Here is a 25226-nt window from a genome sequence, read left to right on the forward strand (position 1 = left end):
CTGAGTGCAGAATGCTTTTTTTTCTCCATTTATTTATACAAAGATGGTAGAAGGGGGAAACAAGACAAAGTACAAATGTTGATAATACATTACAAGATATTGCAGTTAAATTTGACATACCATACTAAAATGACATACCAAAAGTAAAAAGAAAGCTTCAACTAAAATACATACATTTACAATGTATTGGATAGACCTACATGCAAAGTTTAATAAGTATTAAGGTTTCGTATATAAAAAATAATACTATTGAGTGCAAGAACGACCTTTAGTTTTTAAAGAGAATTCTGGTACACCAACTGATTAGACAGAAATAACCCTTTTTAAAAAGTGTAGTGTGACACAAAGACATGCACATCGCAAAGTGCCAAGGCTGGAAATGGCAACAGAACCCTTGGTACAGAAATGTATGACCATTGTAAGTAGCTTGGTTATTTTGGTTGGTAGTATTATTCCTTCCTTTCCCAACGGCACTGAAGCACCCCTAACTATGGATTCTCTGTTTGTTCTGGACTTGTGTTGGTGTGTGATCCAGTCAGCACCAAGTTGCTCTTAACCAGTCCATCACTCCACTCTCCCATTGAAATGAACTACGAGCAGGCCTGTAAACGATCTAACACCTGAGTGAGGTGTTGTGACAGAGCAGAGTGGTGGATGGAGGGAGCAGCCTGGAGCAGAGAAGAGTAGCTTAAACTCATGACCATTGAAAGTAGCCTGGACCTCAACACTGAGGGGAGAGGAATATGTGAATGAGAGTGCACAGCAGCAAGTGTGACTCAATCACATAGTCTCCACAACTATCAATCGTGGAGGGTCTCAGCGCTGATGGTATGCATCTTGGTAGTAGGGGCTTTTCCTAACAGAACAATCATCACAAATAAACTAAGACTTCTGCTATATATTATTCCTTTTCCCTTTTTGTCCTGTTCTGCATCACCAACCTGTCTTTCCCTCATTCAGTATTTACTGTATTTGATGCCCTATGCAGTCCTGTCCAGCAGCACACATACCAACTCCATACTAGAACCCAACCCATCCTGAGAGACCCAGCGAGGAGTATGATAACCAACGGAGTAGTAAATAATACTAAATACAGGAAGAAAGTGACTGACGTGAATGAATGGGATTTACTGATCCAAAAGATGTTCAGTCACACAACGCCGCCAGCAGCGTTGTCGTTTATGGAGGCACTGGGATGGACAGACAGGTACTATGACAGCTAAAACCCAACACCATAGCATGGTTAACACACCATGTACTCTATTCTATGTAGCATATTTCCTCTATTGAACAGATGATTAGACAGCGAAGAAAAGTAAAACACAGGCGTTGTATGTTGCTAACGTCACTAAATGTGCAATAGCCCATCCCTGGGGAAAGCGGTTTCTTAAATGTTAGTGTTTGACTTTGGGTCTAGTGTTCTCCTCAGGGGCTTCAGTCTCTGGCTGTCTGGGTTTGAACACCCTCTCAGTAGAGGCCTATAACTAAACTAAACTTACAGTCTCTCATACGTACAGCAACAATCTCATTGGAGGACCAAGGTGCAATTTAACAGTTTAGCTGTACATTAAAAAACAATAAACAAGGCTGAAACCAAAACAAATCAAATACACACCATTGCAAAACTAAACAATGTCTGAGGCCCTTCAAGCTCTCTTGTGGCTCAGGCATACAGGATGTACATACCGTTGTAAATCTAATGACTGTAAATGGATCATAGCTACAAGGCATTGCTGTAGTTGTTTACTGAGGGGAGTGGTTGTCTAAGCCTGGCCGGCAGGGGGCTCCAAGAGACGTTGTCCAGTCAAAATCCATCATTTGGAAAGGCTGTGCAGTTGCAGTGTTTCTGACATACTTGCCTTGGAAATAAGGCAAGTATTCACCAGAGTCCATACTGAAATGTGGGACCTACAGAAACTTTGGATGTGCCAAATTACTTTTAAAATGTCTGTAGTTATGAAAATAAGGCTTCAGAACCAGCTAAACTGCTGATGTAAATGTATTCTGCTGCTTACCTGTATGTCATTTAACATTAAATAATAGATTTTGACCATTTCAATTCTAAATTCATTTCATTTGAAACTTCCCTTTCATTGGGATATCTGTGGTTGACAGAAAACATTACTTTAAAACATTAACAGTCTGGTTGAGTTCGGTTCTTCATGTCTGTGTCCGTCTGTCCGTATTTATTTTTGCTTGGGGGCAGCGGGGGTCATATTCAAATCTCTCTTTCTCAGAACTGGAATGCGAGAAACCACCATCTTCCAATTTCCTTCCTTCAAACGGCAAGATGACAAAGAGTACAAGTATGTCTGTGATGATGGCGATGATGGTAAAGATGAGGACAAAGACTCTATAATCTGTTAACTGGCTCCTCATTCCCTCCCTCTCTCGTTCCCTCTATCTCTCTCATGTACTCTGTACAGCACTCCTTAATGTGGCAGGGGGACGACGATTTCCACGTAGTTGAGAGGGAAGAATCCTGATTGGCCGTGCAGCATGCCCTCGTACCAGTTCTCGTCGATCTGATTGGTCAGGGTGATGATGTCGCCCTCCTTGAAGCCCAGCTCGCCCTCGTTCTCCGGGTCAAAGTCAAACAGGGCCTTACAGGACGGCTGTTCTGAGACTGAATGACAGAAAGAGGAGAAAGAGAGGAGAGAGGGGTGGAAAACAGGGGGAGAGAAGGTTGAAAGAGTGTGCATCCCTGGCAGACCAGCCCCATGTCCACTCTCTGTCCCTCCCTCCCTCCTTCGGCTGGCTGACAGAGCTGAAACAGTGTCAGACTGACTGTGGTTTTAGGTTCACACGGAACCCTGTTTGTTAGCTTGTGATTCACACTGCAGTTTGAGTATTTGTGTGTGTGGCTGGGCTATTATCACACTGCAGGCTCAGACAGTGTTAGTGAGAGACAAGACACTGAGTGATGGAGAGATGACCTGGCCCCCTCCATATAGTCCTGTGTTGTTCTTAGCTGGGGCCTGCAAGGGTTGGGGGACTACAGTGGCTAGGACTGGAGGGGTACAGGAAGTCTGTCTATGACTCATAGGGTGGAACACACGTCGGTCAGTCTCACAACACACACGCAAAAGTAGTTGACCACACACCGATGGGTGACCCAATCCCAATGTTTTGCATCATCTCTGTGAGATACTGCACTGCTCCCCCTCTCCATCCCTCCCTCTCTCTCTCAGAGCTCAGGCAGTCATGGCTCTATCCACACACCAGGCTTTTTGTCTCAAAACAATTTCCTCTTTGTGTCAGTTTACACCACAGGGCAAAGTATAGTGGATATGGGGAGGGATCCATCACGGTCTCTGCCTGGGAGATTCACTTTCATTGTTGAACACAACACATCCCCTCCCCATAAATCTAGGAGATTTCCAGAGATACACTAACCCAAAGATGTATCATATCTCTATCATTATTCAACCTATTTATTTACCAGCAGGACGGTGAATGTAGTTAGTATCATCTAGAATAAGCTTTACAGTTACACCAGCTATCTGTATGTGACAATGATCCAGCTGACAATATGGAGTGGGTTTAGTCCAATGGTACTACTGCAGTCACTGCAGGTCATTAAACCGTGTCAATCAAAAAGCTCTAGGCTTCATATCTAAAAACAATTCTGGTAAACATTTAAACCAGAGAAACAACCAAACCCAATGAAGAACCGAATCAAATTACCCGTTTCTCAAATATCATGTGTACAAGATGATGGATCAGTTCAATCACAGAACTACAAGTCAAGAGCTTTTTGATTTGACACTTGCCTCACTGATAGTATTGCATCAACCATTTCATACAGGTAGCTTGGCTGCCATCTCTCTGACAAACACTCTCAGACTCACATCTGGTTTTCTGAAATGACAATCTGGCGTGGAGGAAGTGTAACTCTGATGATGTCATAGGAAGAGAAAAACAAGGTCAAAAGGAAACGAGGGCAACCAGCTGACAGCAACCCCCCTCCTGTTCATTATCTCCACACACACACACACACACACACACACACACTACACTGCAGTCTCAGTGTGAGTGAACCTCAAAACTGGCTGCAGTAGTAGAATAAGATTGAAATAAATGGCCTTCTCTTTGATGAGCTGATGTACACTGTAGGTAGCATGTCCAACTGTGTTACCTGAGTTGCGGGAGGATGGTGTGGCAACGGAGGTCGTGTAGCCACCATTGGTTGATTGGTTGTCACATTCTCCAAAGTCAAAGATGGGTTTGGGCTTGGGCGTATATTCGCGGCGTGGTCGGTTCTGGGCCTCGTTCATCCTGAAGAAAAAGAGAGTTAGATCAACCCAGCAGGTCCAGGGACCAAAGTTAATTTCTGTTAGTTGACTCAATATTAAAAATAGTACATTTTAGCAGTTGCGCTTATCCAGAGGGACTTACAGGAGCAATTAGGGTTAAGTGCCTTGCTCAAGGGCACAAACAGATTTTTCACCTAGTCGGCTCAGGGATTCGAACCAGCGACCTTTTCAATTACTGTCGCAACGCTCTTAACTGCTAGGCAAGTAGGCTTACTGTCTGGAAAATATCAAGAACTCAAAATGTACACAAGGTCAACCAGTGTGTACTGTATACTCTGTGATTGAGGGCCTTGAATGTGTTGTTTCAGATTCACAGGAGAACACATTGACACAGATATGGAAAGGACACACATGATTGTTATGACTAGACAGGGAGAAGGGGTTGGTGAGTAGGCCTACTGTATCTGTATAATGACACTTTGGACACATAACTTGTAGTGATTGAGCAGGGAAGAAAGGTTAGGGATAGAGATGGAGGCTGCTGCATTGTGTACCTGTCCCTCAGTTTGTCCGAGAGCTCGTCCAGGATCTGTGTGGCCTGTCTGTGGTACTGCAGCTGGGACTCCACCAGAGACGACAGCTGGCTCACCTGTTCTATCTGCACAGAGACACACACAGAGAGCAGGCTATGGTTACTGACTGTACACACTCACACACAAACAGAGAGACAAGCATGCACTCAGTCACGTACACAGAGACACACACACAAGGACCCAGCCCATGGTCACACTTGATACACACATGAGTAATAACAATGGCATTTCCCTGGATACCCAGTATCACACTGTGGTTAATGTGTAATCTGTCTAATGGTAAGTGAGAGCAGTACTGTAAATTACATAAACTAGGGGGAAAACACATTTTAGAGATGAAATTTTACTTAAGTTATAAAATACGTTTTACCAAGACAAATATGATTATTCATCTTCTGAATCGTTCAGTGGGGTCTTTCTCTAATATATATCAAAAAGTCAAATGTCGTAACCTAATAAGAAATGATCCAAAAATCATTTCCAGCAAGCTATTCTAGTCTAGCTTTTCCTGCATGGGACTCCAAGAGCTAAAGAGCGGTATTTAAGGAGAGAGGCCAGCGGAGCACAGGAGCGTGCGTATTGCGCAAGAGACAGAGGCTAAGTTAGAAGCTTATTATGCATAACCCATCATTAAGATAAGAGTAGCACAATATAAAAGGCTAATACTGCATTGAATGTGTTACCTGAAAGAGGTAGGCTAGGACATCTATATGTAGGGTTATATACTGTATCACTCTAGAACAGGATTATCTATTTTGGATGCTATTTTAATGGAGTTAACTGCACGAGAGTCCTCGCACTTGTACTGATTTAAAACAACGATATTCTGCAGCTGCAATGAAAAAATATATTTTCTTTACAATTAAAAAACAAGGTGACTCCCTAAAGCCAGATGGATGGGTAAATTAAACGCGCAGTCGACCTTTATATTACTGCAACATAGGCTAATCTGCAGCAAATGTAGGCCTACCTGTCACAAGAAAAAAAGTTACCATGATGAGATGATAGGTCGACATGCATTGTGAACTGCTGCTGCATACAGAGATGGGCTGTCTGTCCCCACCCTGAACATTGATTCATCATGCAGAGGCTGTAGAGAAGCCAGATTTACAGTGCATTTGGAAAGTATTCAGACCCATTGACTTTTTCCACATTGTTACATTACAGCCTTATTCTAAAATTGATTGAATAAATAAAAACCCTCAGCAATCTACACACAATACCCCCTAATTACAAAGTGAAAACATGTTTTTAATAATTATTTGCTAATTTATAAAAAATAAAAAACAAGGACCCTTTGCTATGAGACTCAAAATTGAGCTCAGGTGCATCCTGTTTCCATTAACCACCCTTGAGTTGTTTCTACAAATTGATTGGAGTCCACCTGTGGTAAATTCTATTGATTGGACATGATTTGGAAAGGCACACACCTGTCTGTATAAGGTCCCACAGTTGACAGTGCATGTCAGAGCAAAAACCAAGACATGAGGTTGAAGGAATTGTCTGTAGAGCTCCGAGACAGGATTGTGTCGAGGCACAGATCTGGTGAAGGTTACCAAAACATTTCTGCAGCATTGAAGGTCCCCAAGAACACAATGAAGGGGTACAGGAAGAAGATTGGAACCACCAAGACTCTTCCTAGAGCTGTCCGCCCAGGTAACTGAGCAATTGGGGAAGAAGGGCCTTGGTCAGGGAGGTGACCAAGAACCCGATGGTCACTCTGACAGAGCTCTAGAGTTCCTCTGTGGAGATGGGAGAACCTTCCAGAAGGACACCCATCTCTGCAGCACTCCAGCAAGCAGGCCTTTATGATAGAGTGGCCAGACGGAAGCCACTCCTTGGTAAAAGGCACTTGACAGCCCGCTTGGAGTTTGCCAAAAGGCAACTAAATACTCTCAAACCATGAGAAACAAGATTCTATGTTCTGATGAAACCGAGATTAAACTCTTTGGCCTGAATGCCAAGTGTCACGTCTGGAGGAAACCTGGCACCATCCCTACGGTGAAGCATGGTGGCAGCATCATCCTTAATGAAAACCGTCTCCAGAGCACTTAGGACCTCAGACAGGGGCGAAGGTTCACCTTCCAACAGGACAATGACTCTAAGCACACAGCCAAGACAATGCAGGAGTGGCTTCGGGACAGTCTCTGAATGTCCTTGAGTGACCCAGCCAGAGCCCGGACTTGAACCCGGTCGAACATCTCTGGAGAGACCTGAAAATAGCTGTGTGGCAATGCTCCCCATCCAACCTTGTAGAGCTTGAGAGGATCTGCAGAGAAGAATGGGAGAAACTACCCAAATACAGGTATGCCCAGCTTGTAGCGTCATACCCAAGAAGACTCGAGGCTGTAATCTCTGCCAAACAAAATACTGAGTAAAGGGTCTGTATTTTTTATTAAAAAAAATTTTACGTACGAAAATTGCTCAAATTTCAAAAAAACTGTTTTTACTTTGTTATAAATGGGGTATTTGTGTGTAGATTGATAAGGTAAAAAAACGATTTAATCAATTTTAGAATAAGGCTGTAACCTAACAAAATGTGGAAAAAGTAAAGGGGTCTGAATGCTTTCCGAAGGCACTGTAGACATCACCAATGCTTCCCACAGTTGTGTCAGGTTGGCTGGATGTCCTTTGGGTGGTGGACCATTCTTGATACTAGAGGTCGACCGATTATGATTTTTCAATGCCGATACCGATTATTGGAGGACCAAAAAAAGCCGATACCAATTAATCGGCCGATTTTTTAAAAAAAAACATGTATTTGTAATAATGACAATTACAACAATACTGAATGAACACTGATTTTAACTTAATATAATACATCAATAAAATCAATTTAGCCTCAAATAAATAATGAAACATGTTCAATTTGGTTTTAATTATGCAAAAACAAAGTGTTGGAGAAGAAAGTAAAAGTGCAATATGTGCCATGTAAGAAAGCTAACTTTTAAGTTCCTTGCTCAGAACATGAGAACATATGAAAGCTGGTGGTTCCTTTTAACATGAGTCTTCAATATTCCCAGGTAAGAAGTTTTAGGTTGTAGTTATTATAGGAATTATAGGACTCTCTCTCTCTATACGATTGTATTTCATATACCTTTGACTAGTATTGCCAGTGTAACAGTATAGCTTCCGTCCCTCTCCTCGCTCCTACCTGGGCTCGAACCAGGAACACATCGACAACAGCCACCCTCGAAGCAGCGTTACCCATGCAGAGCAAGGGGAACAACCACTCCAAGTCTCAGAGCGAGTGACGTTTGAAACGCTATTAGCGTGCAGCCCGCTAACTAGCTAGCCATTTCACATCGGTTACACCAGCCTAATCTTAGGAGTTGATAGGCTTGAAGTCATAAACAGCGCAATGCTTGAAGCACAGCGAAGAGCTGCTGGCAAAACGCACAAAAGTGCTGTTTGAATGAATGCTTACGAGCCTGCTGCTGCCTACCACCGCTCAGTCAGACTGCTCTATCAAATCATAGACTTAATTATAATATAATAAACACACAGAAATACGAGGCTTAGGTCATTAATATGGTCGAATCCGGAAACTATCATCTCGAAAACAAAACGTTTTTCCTTTCCTAAAATTCTGGCAAATTAGTTCGCAACGAGCCAGGCGGCCCAAACTGTTGCATATACCCTGACTCTGCGTGCAATGAACGCAAGAGAAGTGACACAATTTCACCTGGTTAATATTGCCTGCTAACCTGGATTTCTTTTAGCTAAATATGTAGGTTTAAAAATATATACTTCTGTGTATTGATTTTAAGAAAGGCATTGATGTTTATGGCTAGGTACACGTTGGAGCAACATGTACCTAAGCGATTATATGCAACGCAGGACAGGCTAGATCAACTAGTAATATCATCAACCATGTGTAGTTAACTAGTGATTATGATTGATTTTTATAAGATAAGTTTAACCTCTCTAGGGTAGGTGGGATGAAATCGTCCCAACCACATAACAGCCAGTGGAATCCTGTGGCGCGTTATTCAAATACCTTAGAAATGCTATTACTTCAATTTTTCTAACATATTACTATTTTACACCATTTTAAAAGACAAGACTCTCATAATCTAACCACACTGTCCGATTTCAAAAAGGCTTTACAACGAATGCAAAACATTAGATTATGTCAGCAGAGTACCCAGCCAGAAATAATCAGACACCCATTTTTCAAGCTAGCATATAATGTCACATAAATCCAAACCACAGCTAAATGCAGCACTAACCTTTGATGATCTTCATCAGATGACACCCCTAGGACATTATGTTATACAATACATGCATGTTTTGTTCAATCAAGTTCATATTTATATCAAAAACCAGCTTTTTACATTAGCATGTGACGTTCAGAACTAGCATAACCCCCGCAAACTTCCGGTGAATTTACTAAATTACTCACGATAAACGTTCACAAAAAACATAACAATTATTTTAAGAATTATAGATACAGAACTCCTCTATGCACTCGCCATGTCCGATTTTAAAATAGCTTTTCGTTGAAAGCACATTTTGCAATATTCTAAGTAGATAGCCCGGCATCACAGGGCTAGCTATTTAGACACCTAGCAAGTTTAGCACTCACCAAAGTCAGATTTACTATAAGAAAAATGTTATTACCTTTGCTGTTCTTCGTCAGAATGCACTCCCAGGACTTCTACTTCAATAACAAATGTTGGTTTGGTCCCAAATAATCCATAGTTATATCCAAATAGCGGCGTTTTGTTCGTGCGTTCAAGACACTATCCGAAAGGGTAAATAAGGGTTACGCGCCCGAGGCGTTTGTGACAAAAAAATGTCTAAATATTCCATTACCGTACTTCGAAGCATGTCAACCGCTGTTTAAAATCTATTTTTATGCCATTTTTCTTGTAAAAAAGCGATAATATTCTGACCGGGAAAGCGTGTTTACGTTCAACGAGAGAGAAAGTAAAAGCATGGGATCCCCTCGTGCACGAGCCTCAGTCTGATGGCCCTCTGATCGACCACTTAACCAAGGCGCTAAAGTTTTTCAGCCAGCGGCTGGAATTACATCATTCAGCTTTTTCCCGGGTTCTGAGAGCCGTAGGAAGTATCACGTTACAGCAAAGATCCTACATTTTCTTTAAACAGAGCCAAGAAGCTCAAGGAATGGTCAGAGAGGGTACTTCCTGTTTGGAATCTTCTCAGGTTTTTGCCTGCCATATGAGTTCTGTTATACTCACAGACACCATTCAAACAGTTTTAGAAACTTTAGGGTGTTTTCTATCCAAAGCCAATATATATTATATGCATATTCTAGTTTCTGGGCAGTAGTAATAACCAGATTAAATCGGGTACGTTTTTTTATCCGGCCGTGTAAATACTGCCCCCTAGCCCCAACAGGTTAATGCTAGCTAGCAACTTACCTTGGCTTCTTACTGCATTCGCGTAACAGGCAGGCTCCTCGTGGAATGCAATGTAAAGCAGGTGGTTAGAGCGTTGGACTAGTTAACCGTAAGGTTGCAAGGTAAAAATCTGTCGTTCTTCCCCTGAACAAGGCAGTTAACCCACCGTTCCTAGGCCGTCATTGAAAATAAGAATGTGTTCTTAACTGACTTGCCTAGTTAAATAAAGGTGTAAAAAAATACAAAAATAAAAAATTGATCGGACAAATCGGCGTCCAAATATACCGATTTCTGATTGTTATGAAAACTTGAAATCGACCCTAATTAATCGGCCATTACGATTAATCGGTCGACCTCTACTTGATACACACGGGAAACTGTCGAGCGTGATAAACCCAGCAGTGTTGCAGTTCTTGACACAAACCATACCCCGCTCAAAGGATTTAAATCTTTTGTCTTGCCCATTCACCTTCTAAATGGCACACATACACAATCGTTGTCTCAATTGTATCGAGGCTTAACAATCCTTCTTTAACCTGTCTCCTCCCCTTAATCTACACTGATTGAAGTGGATTTAACAATATCAATAAGGGAACATAGCTTTCACCTGGTCAGTCTATGTCATGGAAAGAGCAGGTGTTCTTAATGTTTTGTATATTCAGATTACTTTAGTCTAAGACTGCCACCATTGAAGTCATTTGTGGTGATGAGGGGTGTTGTACAAAACAAAATCATCAGCGATTGTGTTCTGGCCCAACACATCGGTTTCGGACCAATCACGGCCTCGAATGTGTTCGCATTCGGTGAAGGGTCGGGACTCAGATCATGACTCACTGCGGAGAAGCAACTAACATCCATGGGCATGGCGTTGCGTTTGGCAGGAGCAAGGAGTCTGGGTAGCCAAGCAAGAGGTTAGGACCATTGGGTTTCTTAGAGGATTATCTATTAACATTACTTTACTCATTGGTCAAAAGATGCGTTTTTGATTGGACACCCTATATAAACCCACAACAGAAGGGCGGGTAGGGATAACCAGTTAACATAGGCCATAAAGCTGATTAACGCTGTACATACAGTGGGGGAAAAAAGTATTTGATCCCCTGCTGATTTTGTACGTTTGCCCACTTACAAAGAAATGATCAGTCTATAATTTTAATGGTAGGTTTATTTGAACAGTGAGAGACAGAATAACAACAAAAAAATCCAGAAAAACGCATGTCAAAAATGTTATAAAATGATTTGCATTTTAATGAGGGAAATAAGTATTTGACCCCTCTGCAAAACATGACTTAGTACTTGGTGGCAAAACCCTTGTTGGCAATCACAGAGGTCAGACGTTTCTTGTAGTTGGCCACCAGGTTTGCACACATCTCAGGAGGGATTTTGTCCCACTCCTCTTTGCAGATCTTCTCCAAGTCATTAAGGTTTCGAGGCTGACGTTTGGCAACTCGAACCTTCAGCTCCCTCCACAGATTTTCTATGGGATTAAGGTCTGGAGACTGGCTAGGCCACTCCAGGACCTTAATGTGCTTCTTCTTGAGCCACTCCTTTGTTGCCTTGGCCGTGTGTTTTGGGTCATTGTCATGCTGGAATACCCATCCACGACCCATTTTCAATGCCCTGGCTGAGGGAAGGATGTTCTCACCCAAGATTTGACGGTACATGGCCCCGTCCATCGTTCCTTTGATGCGGTGAAGTTGTCCTGTCCCCTTAGCAGAAAAACACCCCCAAAGCATAATGTTTCCACCTCCATGTTTGACGGTGGACATGGTGTTCTTAGGGTCATAGGCAGCATTCCTCCTCCTCCAAATACGGCGAGTTGAGTTGATGCCAAAGAGCTCCATTTTGGTCTCATCGGACCACAACACTTTCCCCCAGTTGTCCTCTGAATCATTCAGATGTTCATTGGCAAACTTCAGACGGGCATGTATATGTGCTTTCTTGAGCAGGGGGACCTTGCGGGCGCTGCAGGATTTCAGTCCTTCAAGGCGTAATGTGTTACCAATTGTTTTCTTGGTGACTATGGTCCCAGCTGCCTTGAGATCATTGACAAGATCCTCCCGTGTAGTTCTGGGCTGATTCCTCACTGTTCTCATGATCATTGCAACCCCACGAGGTGAGATCTTGCATGGAGCCCCAGGCCGAGGGATATTGACAGTTCTTTTGTGTTTCTTCCATTTGCGAATAATCACACCAAATGTTGTCAACTTCTCACCAAGCTGCTTGGCGATGATCTTGTAGCCCATTACAGCCTTGTGTAGGTCTACAATCTTGTCCCTGACATCCTTGGAGAGCTCTTTGGTCTTGGCCATGGTGGAGAGTTTGGAATCTGATTGATTGATTGCTTCTGTGGACAGGTGTCTTTTTTACAGGTAACAAGCTGCGGTTAGGAGCACTCCCTTTAAGAGTGTGCTCCTAATCTCAAGCTCCTAACCTGTATAAAAGACACCTGGGAGCCAGAAATCTTTCTTATTGAGAGGGGTCAAATACTTATTTCCCTCATTAAAATGCAAATCAACTTATAACATTTTTGACATGTGTTTTTCTGGATATTTTTGTTGTTATTGTCTCTCACTGTTCAAATAAGCCTACCATTAAAATTATAGACTGATCCTTTCTTTATCAGTGGGCAAACGTACAAAATCAGCAGGGGATCAAATACTTTTTTCCCCCACTGTAGATGATATTTCATGTTGACCTAAGTTGGTTCATGCTGCAGGTGACACTCTTGTTATGGTGGAGAAGTGTGGATTTAAACAGTAAATCTAATTGAACAAATTACCTTTAGATGGCACCGCTTGCCCCCAACGGAACTGGTCTCTGTCACTGAGCAATCAGACCGATAATGAAATCATAAACATCAGATTGATGCTAGGCTAGGTATTCCCATTGACATTGTGAATGTTATCAGGGGACAGGCCCGCACCCACAGACAGGTACTACTTACGTCAGTCTCCAGTATGTTGTACATGCTGATCTCGGCCACCTCTTTAGACTCGTGGAACTTCTCCAGGGCCTGTCTCAGCTCCTCATCTGGTATTTTCCCTTGGCGCTTCTTCTTATAGTCGTAGTCCAGACGCCTTCCCTCCAGCTTCTTCAGATGGTGCTGGGGGACGGGAGGAGGAGAAGAGATGGGTAGATGAGGAGAGGGATGTAACTCACATTCAGTTAAAACTACAGAGATGACAAAGAAGTTGAGTTTTAGCAGCAGATAGATAAGCGTGTAACGTGATACAGTACCTGTATCTCTCGGAGGTCCTTGTCACACAGGTTTTGTAATGGATCAATGAAGTTCTGTTTGACGTCGATGTCTAAAGAGTCCTTCACCTCCGCCAGCCTCTTCATGGTCTCCCCCGCGTCTACTAGAGCCCCACCTGACACAGAGAAAAAGCAGACGCTGAGTCACAAGTGATTAAATTCACCACTCCACAAAACAGATACCATCTATGCACTGGCAGGCATACACTCACAGACAGACAGGAAGGCAGGCAGGCAGACAGACAGACACAACGTACCGAAGTTGGTTTCCTCCCCTAGGTCCCGGCCGTACTTGACCATACACTCTCCCAGCAGGCCCTCAGCTTGGGGATAGCCTGGGTTCTTCACCTGGCCTCTGATCTTAGACACAGTGTTCAACATAGACAGCTTTGCCCGCGACGCTGAGAGGGATGGAGAAAGGGAGACAGTGAGAGGGAGGGATGGAGAGGTGGCAGTTATAGGACTTGTGTTCAAGCTACCGTATATCTGTGATATAGTACAAAAGGCATTTTCCACCACCAATTACACAATTTCTATACATTTTAATTTAATGTCTAATTAAGACACTAAGAATCCCTTTCTGGTCCATTGCTTTACCTGGGTTAGGCTGCAGGTACTCTGAGGTTTTAGATATGACTTCCACCACAGCCTTGCTGGTCACATCTACTTTCTATAAAACACAGGGGAGGGGACATCACTAACATGTCTTTCCTTTAATTTCTTCCAAATCCTTAATTTGCGATGAGACTAGTTTCCAAATAGGCAATGAAAAGGTTAATGAAATATTGTCACTTCGCTAATTGTACTGTTAAATGAAACTGACTTTGTGAAACAACCAAAGTTCATTCAGTACAATAGACCACTTAAATGACGTCTTTTTCTGTTGATTGCTGGAGTCCTCCATGACAGTTGGCTGGAGCAGCAAAGGCAGGTGCGTTGCCACTCTATGTATCTATTGAACAGGGCTCCACATTGAATACTATACTGACATACTGTACACAGTGTGCAAACAGACTGCTCACTAACAGCTGACTCTTCACTTCAGTCCACAGCTATGCATGATGCAACAATTCCTTCTAGTGCATGGTTGTCTAGACTATGGCCATATGCAAGTAAGGTGAATGAGACTGTATTATTAACATCATCATCACTACTGCATTATGTAACACTGTAGGGCATATCTATTTATGCACTGTGTTGTTGGGCTACGTGTGTCTGGTTGTGTTAACTTATTAGCCTTTGTCCTGATGCCATTCTGTTAACCTGCAAATATATTTACCTAATGGATAGGCCTAATATATAGAATTCTAACTTACTACTCTACTTCAGGTAACGGTACTTCATGTACAGTCAAAGAGGCATTATACCCTTTCCAAATCTTTGAAGTCTTCATCCAGTTTCGTTCCCTCTGCACCGCCAACCTTCTCACTGACCATCTGCACAGAGAGAGTGGGAGAGAAAAGCGTCATTATTACGCAATACATATGCCGTTCTTGAGAGCGATTCAGAAAGATCCCTCAACAGACATGATCCTTTTCTTACTCTGTCAGAAAATACAGCTGGCCAGTTCCGCCATTCACACAGTAATGTTCTAATCGTGAAGGTAACAGTTGAATCTTAACTGACATCAGTCTGTACTGACTGACACCATCAAACAACCCTCTAGGAAACAAAAGAAGTAGAGTTCGTCTTTATTCTCACACTAATACACCCCTGTGCAGAAATAAATACAGGCTTGTCTGGATATGACCATTGTAGATCACTGGAGCCAACAGTACAGAATTTGAGGTGGAATTCTGTCGATACAGTAAAAGGACCAGATGCTGGAATCCTGTACAATATATTTGATCCTCTATAATGACCATGTACTGTAGGGTAGTGAATCAACTCATAACTGTAAACATCGGATATAGGACATTTCTCACATTCACTTCAACATGTTGGAACTTGTTGTGTAAGACACCAATACGTGCAGGCCACCCAGCATTAAATGTAGCCTACAGGTTTACCTTCTCCCGCTATCTACCCCCCTGTGGAATAAGACTGCTTTACATGTCTGCACTTTAAAGGGATACTTTGGGCTTTTGGCAATGTGGCCCTTTATCTACTTCCCCAGGGTCAGATTAACTTGTGGATACCATTTTTACGTCTCTTGGCCCAGTATGAAGGAAGTTAGAGGTAGTCGCGAGCCAATGCTAACTAGCGTTAGTACAATGACTGGAAGTCTATGTATATCTGCTAGCATGCTAATGCTAGTTAGCAACTGCACTAGCGCTAGTTAGCAACTTCCTGCAAACTGCATGCAGAAATAAAAATGGTACACACGAGTTCATCTGACTCTGGGGAAGTAGATAAAGGGCCTCAACAACAAAAAATAGCTCTCTCTCTACCGCACTTCTCTCCCTCAGTTTTGCTTCCCAGTTCCTCCCTTCCCAGTCTCTCAACTTCACTACTTGGCTATATATAGGGGGACTACAATACAGTAGTAAGGTCAACATTCCAACTCAATTTCAGCTTTGACCTGCTGCAAGTACAATATGATGACCATGACACCATATCACAGTGATGCAATAACATTTTCACTCTCTCGATATGATTTCATATGAATCTAGCTGCCAGTGCTTTGATACCTGTGTTGCAATAGTTTTTCCATGGCAAAAATTAAAACACAAAGCAGACCAAACTCTTTGGTCCTTTAAAAACCTGCTGTATGTAAAATATTGTGTGCTATAGCTTGGAATATAAATAAATGTGACTCTGAATGATGTTTGTTTCCAACATTATGGCTGTTTTTCTAAAGATGTTAAATCCGCTTCATGTTTTGTTTCCTTGCCATGCCACTAACGAGTTTCGCAATACTGGTATCGTCCCAACCCTACAAAACATATGGGGAAACTGTATATCTTGATTCTACCCCTTTCTGGATTTTGTACATTTTTTATAATGACAATACCTAAATGTTTTTGAAGTGACGTACACCGCTATGCTAATTGAAAGCATATGCACTCTTTTATAAGGAAACTTCAGGATACACATTCAACATGTTTTTATACCACGTACTGTATTCTGATATCCCAGTTTAAAAACTTTCCCATCATATCCCAAGAGCTTGAATACTTTTTCGTTCCCCATAGGCTACCGGTAATTCCTTGGCATTCGAGTAGCCTACATTTCTCTCCCTTCTGCCATGTCAGTCCTAAATATGTTAGGGAGGTCTAGCTAACCCAGTTATGACCAGGAAAAAAACAACTGCCTTGTGGGGACAAAGGGAAGGTTCTGCAGCATACACTGCCAGTGGCAAGGCACATCTACCCACTACTCCTGTGCACAACCAGCCATGTGTCCCACTGCCTGAGTGTCTTCACTCTAACAAGAGGAGTATAGGCTATTTGCATTTCTACCTCTCACCCCTGGGAGAGGGATAATCATTGAAAGCCTTTCCTTGTGTAAATGTCACATTGTAGACTAGGCTATAGGCTGTAGGCTATAGGACCTTGGTGAGTGCAGCAGGTCGCCTACCTTTAGATTACAGTAATAAACTGTGGTATGTATGAGGTAAACATGATACCCTCTGGCTACATAGGACTGTTCTAACTTCAGGTTGAGAGCTTCAAGTTCCTTGGTGTCCACATCACCAACAAACTATCATGGTCCAAACACACAAAGACAGCCGTGAAGAGGGCACGACAAAGCCTATTCCCCATCAGGAGACTGAAAAGATTTGGCATGGGTCGTCAGATCCTCAAAAGGTTCTACGGCTGCACCATTGAGAGCATCCTGACTGGTTGCATCACCGCCTGGTATGGCAACTACTCGGCCTCCGACCGCAACGCACTACAGAGGGTAGTGCGTACGGCCCAGTACATCACTGGGGCCAAGCTTCCTGCCATCCAGGACCTCTATACCAGGCGGTGTCAGAGGAAGGCCCTAAAAATTGTCAAAGACTCCAGCCACCCTAGTCATAGACTGTTCTCTCTGCTACCGCGTGGCAAGCGGTACCGGAGTGCCAAGTCTGGGTCTAAAAGGCTTCTACCCCCAAGCCATAAGACTCCTGAACAGCTAATCAAAGGGCTACCCAGACCCCTCTTTTACGCTGCTGCTAATCTCTGTTTATTATTTATGCATAGTCACTAACTATCTACATATTACCTCGACTAACCGGTGCCCCCGCACATTGACTCTGTAGCGGTACCCCCTGTATATAGCCTTGCTTTTGTTATTTTACTGCTGCTGTTTAATGATTTTTTACTTAACACTTTTTTCTTAACTTCTTAAAGCATTGTTGGTTAAGGGCTTGTAAGTAAACATTTCACTGTAAGGTTGTATTCGGCACGTGACAAATAACATTTGATTTGATTAACATTCACTATAGTCACAGAAAGTGGGGTTGGTGAGAGCAAACTTATTGACCTGATGTAGCATTTGGTTTTTATATAGGCATAACTCAAAATGAGTAACGCCTATATATTTCAGGGGGAGGACATAATTGGTACATTCTGTGCCCATTAATACAAACCACATTGGGGTGAAAAAAAGCTTTGTATAGTTCAGAAAATATACTGATCAAAAATATAAACGCAACATGTAAAGTGTTTGTCCCATGTTTCATGAGCTGAAATAAAAGATCACAGAAATGTTCCATACGCACAAGTTTGTTTACATCCCTGTTAGTGAGCATTTCTCCTTTGCCAAGATAATCCATCCTCCTGACAGGTGTGGCATATTAAGAAGCTGATTTAACAGCATGATCATTACACAGGTGCACCTTGTGCTGGGGACAATAAAAGGACACTAAAATGTGTAGTTGTCATCACACAACACAATGCCACAGATGTCTCAAGTTGAGGGAGCGTGCAATTGGCATGCTGACTGCAGGAATGTCCACCAGAGCTGTTGCCAGATAATTGAATGTTCATTTCTCTACCAAAAGCCGCCTCCAATGTCGTTTTAGAGAATTTGGTAGTACTTCCAACCGGCCTCACAACAACGCCAGCCCAGGACCTCCACATCCAGCTCCTTTACCTGCAGGGTCGTCTGATACCAGCCACCCGGACAACTGATGAAACTCTGGGTTTGCACAACCGACTTCCTGCACAAACTGTCAGAATCTGTCTGAGGGAAGCTCATCTGTGTGCTCGTCCTCCTCACCAGGGTCTTGACCTGACTGCAGTTCGGCGTCGTAACCAACTTCATTTGGTAAAAGCTCACCTTCGATGGCCACTGGCACGCTGGAGAAGTGTGCTCTTCAAGGATGAATCCCGTGTAAACTGTACCGGGCAGATGACAGACATGTGGGCGAGCGGTTTGCTGATTTTATTATTTATTATTATTAAACCTTTATTTAACCAGGAAGGGCTCATTGAGATTTAAAATCTCTTTTTCAAGAGCGTCCTGGCCAAGATAGGCAGCACCAAGTCATTACAAAAATTACAGACAAACAACATGAAAAACTACAAATAATCTTGTAAAAACCATAGAATTCACAAGAGTATAACAAAATCAAAAACAGCAAATTAAAAACATTGACAGGTCAGGGAATCAGTCTCAAGATCATTCATCAGTGATTTAAAAATACCAATCCGGACAAGTTTTGACAAGTATTTTGTAAGGCGTTCCAAGACGATGACGCAGAGTACATAAAATCCCTTTTACCAAATTCAGTTCGGACATTTGGAACAGTAAGCAGGATAAAGTCCAGCAAACAAAGAGAGTACCCACCACATATCTGAACAATAAAAATGCCCAAAAACGGTAGTAAACCCTAAATGGCTTTGTAAATAAAAGTATACCAGTGACTGAGCCTACGAGTGACTAGAGAAGGCCAGCCAACCCTGGTATACAAAGTGCAGTGGTGCGTAAGGGTTTTGCAGTTTAAAATACATCTCAAAGTGCCATGGTAAAGGGTGTCAATTGATCTCAAACACTGAGCAGAAGCATTCATATATAAAATATCCCCATAGTCTAGTAAAGGCATAAATGTAGCTGATACTAGCCTCCTTCTGGCTTCAAAAGAAAAACAAATCAAATCTATTTATATAGTCCTTCTTACATCAGCTGATATCTCAAAGTGCTGTACAGAAACCCAGCCTAAAACCCCAAAACAGCAAGCAATGCAGGCGTAGAAGCACGGTGGCTAGGAAAAACTCCCTAGAAAGGCCAAAACCTAGGAAGAAACCTAGTGAGGAACCAGGCTATGAGGGGTGGCCAATCCTCTTCTGGCTGTGCCGGGTGGAGATTATAACAGAACATGGCCAAGATGTTCAAATGTTCATAAATGACCAGCATGGTCAAATAATAATAATCACAGTAGTTGTCGAGGGTGCAACAAGTCAGCACCTCAAGAGTAAATGTCAGTTGGCTTTTCATAGCCGATCATTGAGAGTATCTCTACCGCTCCTGCTGTCTCTAGAGAGTTGAAAACAGCAGGTCTGGGACAGGTAGAACGTCCGGTGAACAGGTCAGGGTTCTATAACAGGCCTTATTCCTAAAATAAAACTTCAATTTCAGCTTCATTTTTTTGGTAAGTTGTTGAATATGCAATTTAAAATTGAGGCCGTCATCAATTAAAATTCAAAGATATTTATATAAGGTTACAGTCTCAATCTCAATGCCCTGACAGGTAATAATAGGTGAAAAGTTCAGAGGTCTATTTCTTGCTTTAGAAAACACCATTAGTTTAGTTTTGTCAGTATTGAGGATAAGCTTCAATTGACACAAGGTATGTTGAACAGTATAAAAAGCATTTCGCAAGTTCTGGAAAGCTTTTGTAAGAGACGAGGCACAACAGTAAATAACAGTATCATCAGCATAAAAATGAAGTTCACCTGCTGCCATCACATCATGTTTCAGCATGATAATGCATGGCTCCATGTTGCAAGGATCTGTACACCAAAAAATGAAACATTTGGTTGGGATACTCTGGATCGAGGTGTACAACAGCGTGTTCCAGTTTCTGATCCACGTCCATACCTTTTTTAAGGTATCTGTGACCAACAGATACATATCTGTATTCCCAGTCATGTGAAATCCATAGATTACGACCTAATTAATTTATTTACATTGACTGATTTAATTACATCAACTGTAACTCAGTAAAATCTTTCATGTTGCGTTTTAAATTTTCTTCAGTGTATGTACTTCATAGCACCAATTGTTGCTACAGACGTGTACACTGCTTTTACACTGAGTGTCAGATCTGACGAGTAGAAATGGACACCCAGCAAATAGAGTGCTGACTTCCTGTGCATGCCGCGCTACCGATTCCCCACATAATATGTAAGCCAGAGAATGGATCATCTAAACCTACACAGTATCTGGGGTAGAAAGTCCACTGACTGAGGGATGGGGAAAGTGACTCATATAGAGGAATCGGAGTGGGGACGAAGAGCAGCCACAATGACAGTGCAAGAGCTAATAGAATCAGTGTCTAAGCCAATGGTGTTAGCCCATAAAAATGGGTTTGCTTTACATCAACAGGTGGGGAAATGGTGTGTTCAGCTCTTGCTAGCCACAAAACTGCTACTGTGTCAAAACATGGATGGTGGCTGTGCTTTCATATGCCTAAAATATGTTGAGGGGAATAATGAGTGGCGCAGCGGTCTAAGGTACTGCGTCTCAGTGCTAGAGGCGTCACTACAGACACCCTGGTTCGAATCCAGGCTGTATCACAACCGGCTGTGATTGGGAGTTCCATAGGGCGGCGCACAATTGGCCCAGCGTCATCCGGGTTTGGCCGGTGTAGGCCGTCATTGTAAATATGATTTTTTTCATAACTGACTTGCCTAGTTAAATAAAGGTAATTTAAAAATAATAATAATACATTTGAATAAAACAACTTAAAAAAGATTCACAAAAAAAAAGTAACCCTACAGCTGAATGTTTTATATATTTAGTATATAAAAAATACATAACCGCCACAGATTGTCTTGAAAGTAACGCGTAAATCTTCTGCTGAAAAAGATACCGCTTTATTTAATAGAAATCTTCACTAAGAGAAATGTAGTCACATTTTAGTTATGCAGTGAGGCAGACACACAAGGCCACATACGTGCCGGCTACTGCTAGCTAGATAACGAGGGAGGAGAGCACAACACTGACGCCTGAAAATAGCATCTCTTTTACACAGAGAATGGTGTGATTGTAATTTATTGAGAGAGAGAGACAGCTGTGAGTCAGCTGCCTCCTTAACAATGGGCCAACCGCTGCCAGGCTTTCTCCTTTTACACAACATTATAGAAAAATATCTCATAACTGTCTGACACCTGAATGGATCACACACTGATCATGCAGTAGCCTCACACTGGCCCTACTGACCCTGAAGGGAAAAGGCAGCGAAGGACTTTGTAACACTGCTGGCAAAATAGACATGATACACCTATACATTTGGATAATGAAGTACGTATTTTGCTAATAGGCCTATGTGAGATTATTCAGAAAAATACTATCCATGAGTTCATCTGACTCTGGGGGAGTAGATAAAGGGCCTCTGCCAAAATCCTGAAGTATCCCTTTAACCTTTTGAGCTGCATATGATCCTTCAGTTAACCACTCCCTTGTGAGTGAATATGATAGGATCAGCCATCTGCAGACTCCACTCTGACCCACCATTTCCTCTAACATTCCCACCAACTTCCCTGTACATATTGCAAAGTATGCTGCTAGTGCAGGACAATGAAAGGCATTTCATTCAGATTTTAAGTCAGATTAAGTATTATCTATGATATTTGGTGCATGTGTGTAAACAAGTTGAATGTGTACACCATGTTTTGGAAATGTGTCAAAAAGTATGGGGGGGCAGTAAGTTAAAAAAAACATGGGCATGTGGGGTGCTGCATATATTATCTAAAGCCAACTTCCTGCATTCCATAAGAGCAGAAAAAGTGCTGTAGAAAAAACAATAATAATCTTTAATTAGGCCTATTTCCAATCACATGCCATCATTGGTAGTAACGTTCCTGCATGCTCTGAATAAGCATGCTATTTTGTGCCTTGCAGGGGAGCGTCATTTATTGTTGGCATCAGGCTTTATCGACTCCTATGGAGTTTGGCAAGAAACTGCAACTGCATTGCAGTCCAATCCAATCGGAGAAAGCACCGCCTCGTTCATCTCTCTTCGCCCCCTGTAAAACATGCACACGCAAACACTGCAGTTCTGCCTCTCCATTTTCTCTTGCACTTTATTTCCGTCTTTCTCTCGCCTACGGGGATCTACACTTGCTCCTAACAGGAAGTCGGGGTAGAAAGCAAATTGATTTTTTGCAGAGATCAGCAGGAAGAGTGACAAAAGTCTATTTTAATAATCAACAACCAGAACTGAGATCAGACAGGGAGGGCTCCAACCAAATTGAGGATTTTTTTTAAAAATGAAATTAGCTACAGAAGAGTAACAATGTGTAAAAATGTATTATTTGATCAATACTTTTATAAAGAGATTTCCTATGCCATACAAGGCAGTTACTACCAACACCAATCTACATAAAATCAATATCCCCAGGGCATACATAACCTAGTGCCTTTTACAACTCTGGACATCGAAGACAGTTACTGCAATTTTTCCATTGTTCCCCTCTAACCAGGGACTAATTTAGACCTGGGACACCAGACTGTGTGTGTAATTAATTCTTTTTGGTAGTACAGAAAACCAGCATGCTCCGGACCTCGCAGGGCAAGAGTTGAATACCCCTTGCATTGTAGGACAAATGTGTTACTTTAAGGTGTGCATCCACCCCCAGCATGCCTGTTGAGTGACAGCTGACAGTCTTGACACATGCACTGTGTAGCTAACGGTAGACTAGGTAGCCCAGCTGTGCACTAGGATTGGATACCTGAAAAAGGTGTTTCTTGATGAGATTCTAAGCACACAAAAAGTAGCTAGTTAACTGGCTAAACGTTAACATAACGGTGAAGTTTACCAAGGCATTATTTTGAAAGGCTAACGTTAGCCAATGAAATCATAATGACATAGGTAGCTTACTATTTTATTAAGAATGTCTGTCTAGCAAGTGTGTAAGGTAAGTAGCTACTTACCATCTATCAAGAGAACTAGTTAGCCCGCTAAGAGACGCATACAAGTAAATGCAAGCTACCGTTAGCTAGCTAATTTAGCGAACTATTACTTTTTCTTGAACCCGTTGATTGCAAACGTTATAGCTATAACATTAGCTAATACTTATTTAAACCAATGTGTTAGTTATAGACAGACATGCAAACAAATACTATTACAGAACTTCAGAAGTGTATAAAAAGTAACTCGATAAGTTAGCTGGCCACATGCTACCTAGCTATGTTTACTAGCTACAGTAACAGTTATTCGGAGGGGAGGAAAGTTGTTCGCTAACCTGGCTGGCTTTATAAAACTGCTTCTTGAAGCCCGCTACTGACATCTTGGAGCCGGACTGTTTCACTTTGGCAGTAAATTAAAGTTGAGAATAACTAGCTATTACGCAAAATTGTTAACTAGTAACGTTACGCCGTGGTCATAAAATTGCGCTACCGTCGTTCAGTCAGGACACGCCAAATATCTGGTTGCTGACCACGTCTACGAGGATTTCATGCTGTTCACAAACGTGAACCGCGGTTGTACAAGCACGCAGATCTCTATAAGTGCAGATAGGTCTTGAAAGCGTCTATACGTAGCTATGAGCATATCCACACAGTGTACACTTTTGCAAAATTGCACCAAGCGGTTAATCCCTGCACTGCACATTCCACAGTTTGCAGATGGTCTCTCCATAAACAAGTACGCAGCGCCCACTATCGCACAGAAGAGGAACAGGCCAATCAATAAAATAGGTTCTATGTTCATTTTCCACCCCCCACAGGGTGGCAGAAGTGTTCTTCAATAGTTTTCTAGACGTGCGTTTTAGTCTCAAACACTTATAGGCTCGTTTTGAGATACATTTTGAGCAGTGGAGGCTGGTGGGAGGAGCTATAGGAGGACATACTAATTGTAATGGCTGGAATGGAATACATTGGAATGGGGTCAAACATGTGGTTTCCAAATGTTTGATGTGTTTGATACCGTTCCATTCCATTCCATTCCATTCCACCCTTTACAATGAGCCTGTCCTTCTATAACTCCTCCCACTAGCCGCCATTGATTTTGAGATACCCCTACCCGAGGTATAATGAAACAGAACCATATTTTTCTATATCTCTGAGGTCTCCCATATACTACTACCTTTTCCCCTACTGTATTTATTTATTTTATTTATTATTTTGCTCCTTTGCACCATATTATTTATATTTTTAACTTTGAACTTTCTTCAAATTACAAATCTACCATTCCAGTGTTTTACTTCCTATACTTTATTTACTTTGCCACCATGGCCTTTTTTGCCTTTACCTCCCTTATCTCACATCATTTGCTCACATTGTATATAGTCTTATTTTATTTTATTTTTTCTACTGTATCATTGATTGTATGTTGTTTTACTCCATGTGTAACTCTGTGTTTTTGTATGTTGTCGAACTGCTTTGCTTTATCTTGGCCAGGTCGCAATTGTAAATGAGAACTTGTTCTCAACTTGCCTACCTGGTTAAATAAAGGTGAAATAAATAAAAATAAATAAATAAATATATTAAATGGATGGTTGTGTGAAAATATTTTACTGCAAAAGTGGTTAAATTGATAGATATTGTGGGGTGGACCAAATAAGCTCATGTAACCCAATATTGCTGTTAGCTGTTCAATAGACAACTTCCCAAGTCAAATTTGCTCTCATTCAGTGCTGTATGGTCAAGCCTGACAA

General features: G+C 42.0%; 1 protein-coding gene across 1 annotated transcript; it reads right to left on the bottom strand.

Annotated features, from left to right (window-relative positions):
• Positions 1-12: 12 nt before the first annotated feature.
• On the bottom strand, positions 13-24042 carry sh3gl1b (SH3-domain GRB2-like 1b). The gene is made up of 9 exons (XM_029707080.1): positions 23814-24042; positions 14844-14912; positions 14074-14146; positions 13734-13877; positions 13459-13592; positions 13166-13324; positions 4811-4914; positions 4139-4278; positions 13-2626 (listed from the first exon to the last, which is right to left on the bottom strand). Exons 1-9 carry the CDS (start codon positions 23856-23858, stop codon positions 2433-2435), a joined length of 1062 nt encoding a protein of 353 aa, XP_029562940.1. The 5' UTR covers positions 23859-24042; the 3' UTR covers positions 13-2432.
• Between the last annotated feature and the right edge of the window lie 1184 nt (positions 24043-25226).

This window comes from Salmo trutta, chromosome 22, assembly GCF_901001165.1.
Source record: "Salmo trutta chromosome 22, fSalTru1.1, whole genome shotgun sequence".
NCBI classification, from domain to species: Eukaryota; Metazoa; Chordata; class Actinopteri; order Salmoniformes; family Salmonidae; genus Salmo; species Salmo trutta.

Excerpts from the sequence above, each read along its gene's own strand:
- sh3gl1b (XM_029707080.1), bottom strand. The coding sequence starts at position 23,858 with ATGTCAGTAGCGGGCTTCAAGAAGCAGTTTTATAAAGCCAGCCAG. Across the intron at positions 14,913-23,813 it reads AGTTTTATAAAGCCAGCCAG|ATGGTCAGTGAGAAGGTTGG; the intron begins GTTAGCGAACAA and ends CTCTCTGTGCAG. Across the intron at positions 4,279-4,810 it reads TCGGACAAACTGAGGGACAG|GATGAACGAGGCCCAGAACC; the intron begins GTACACAATGCA and ends CTTTTTCTTCAG.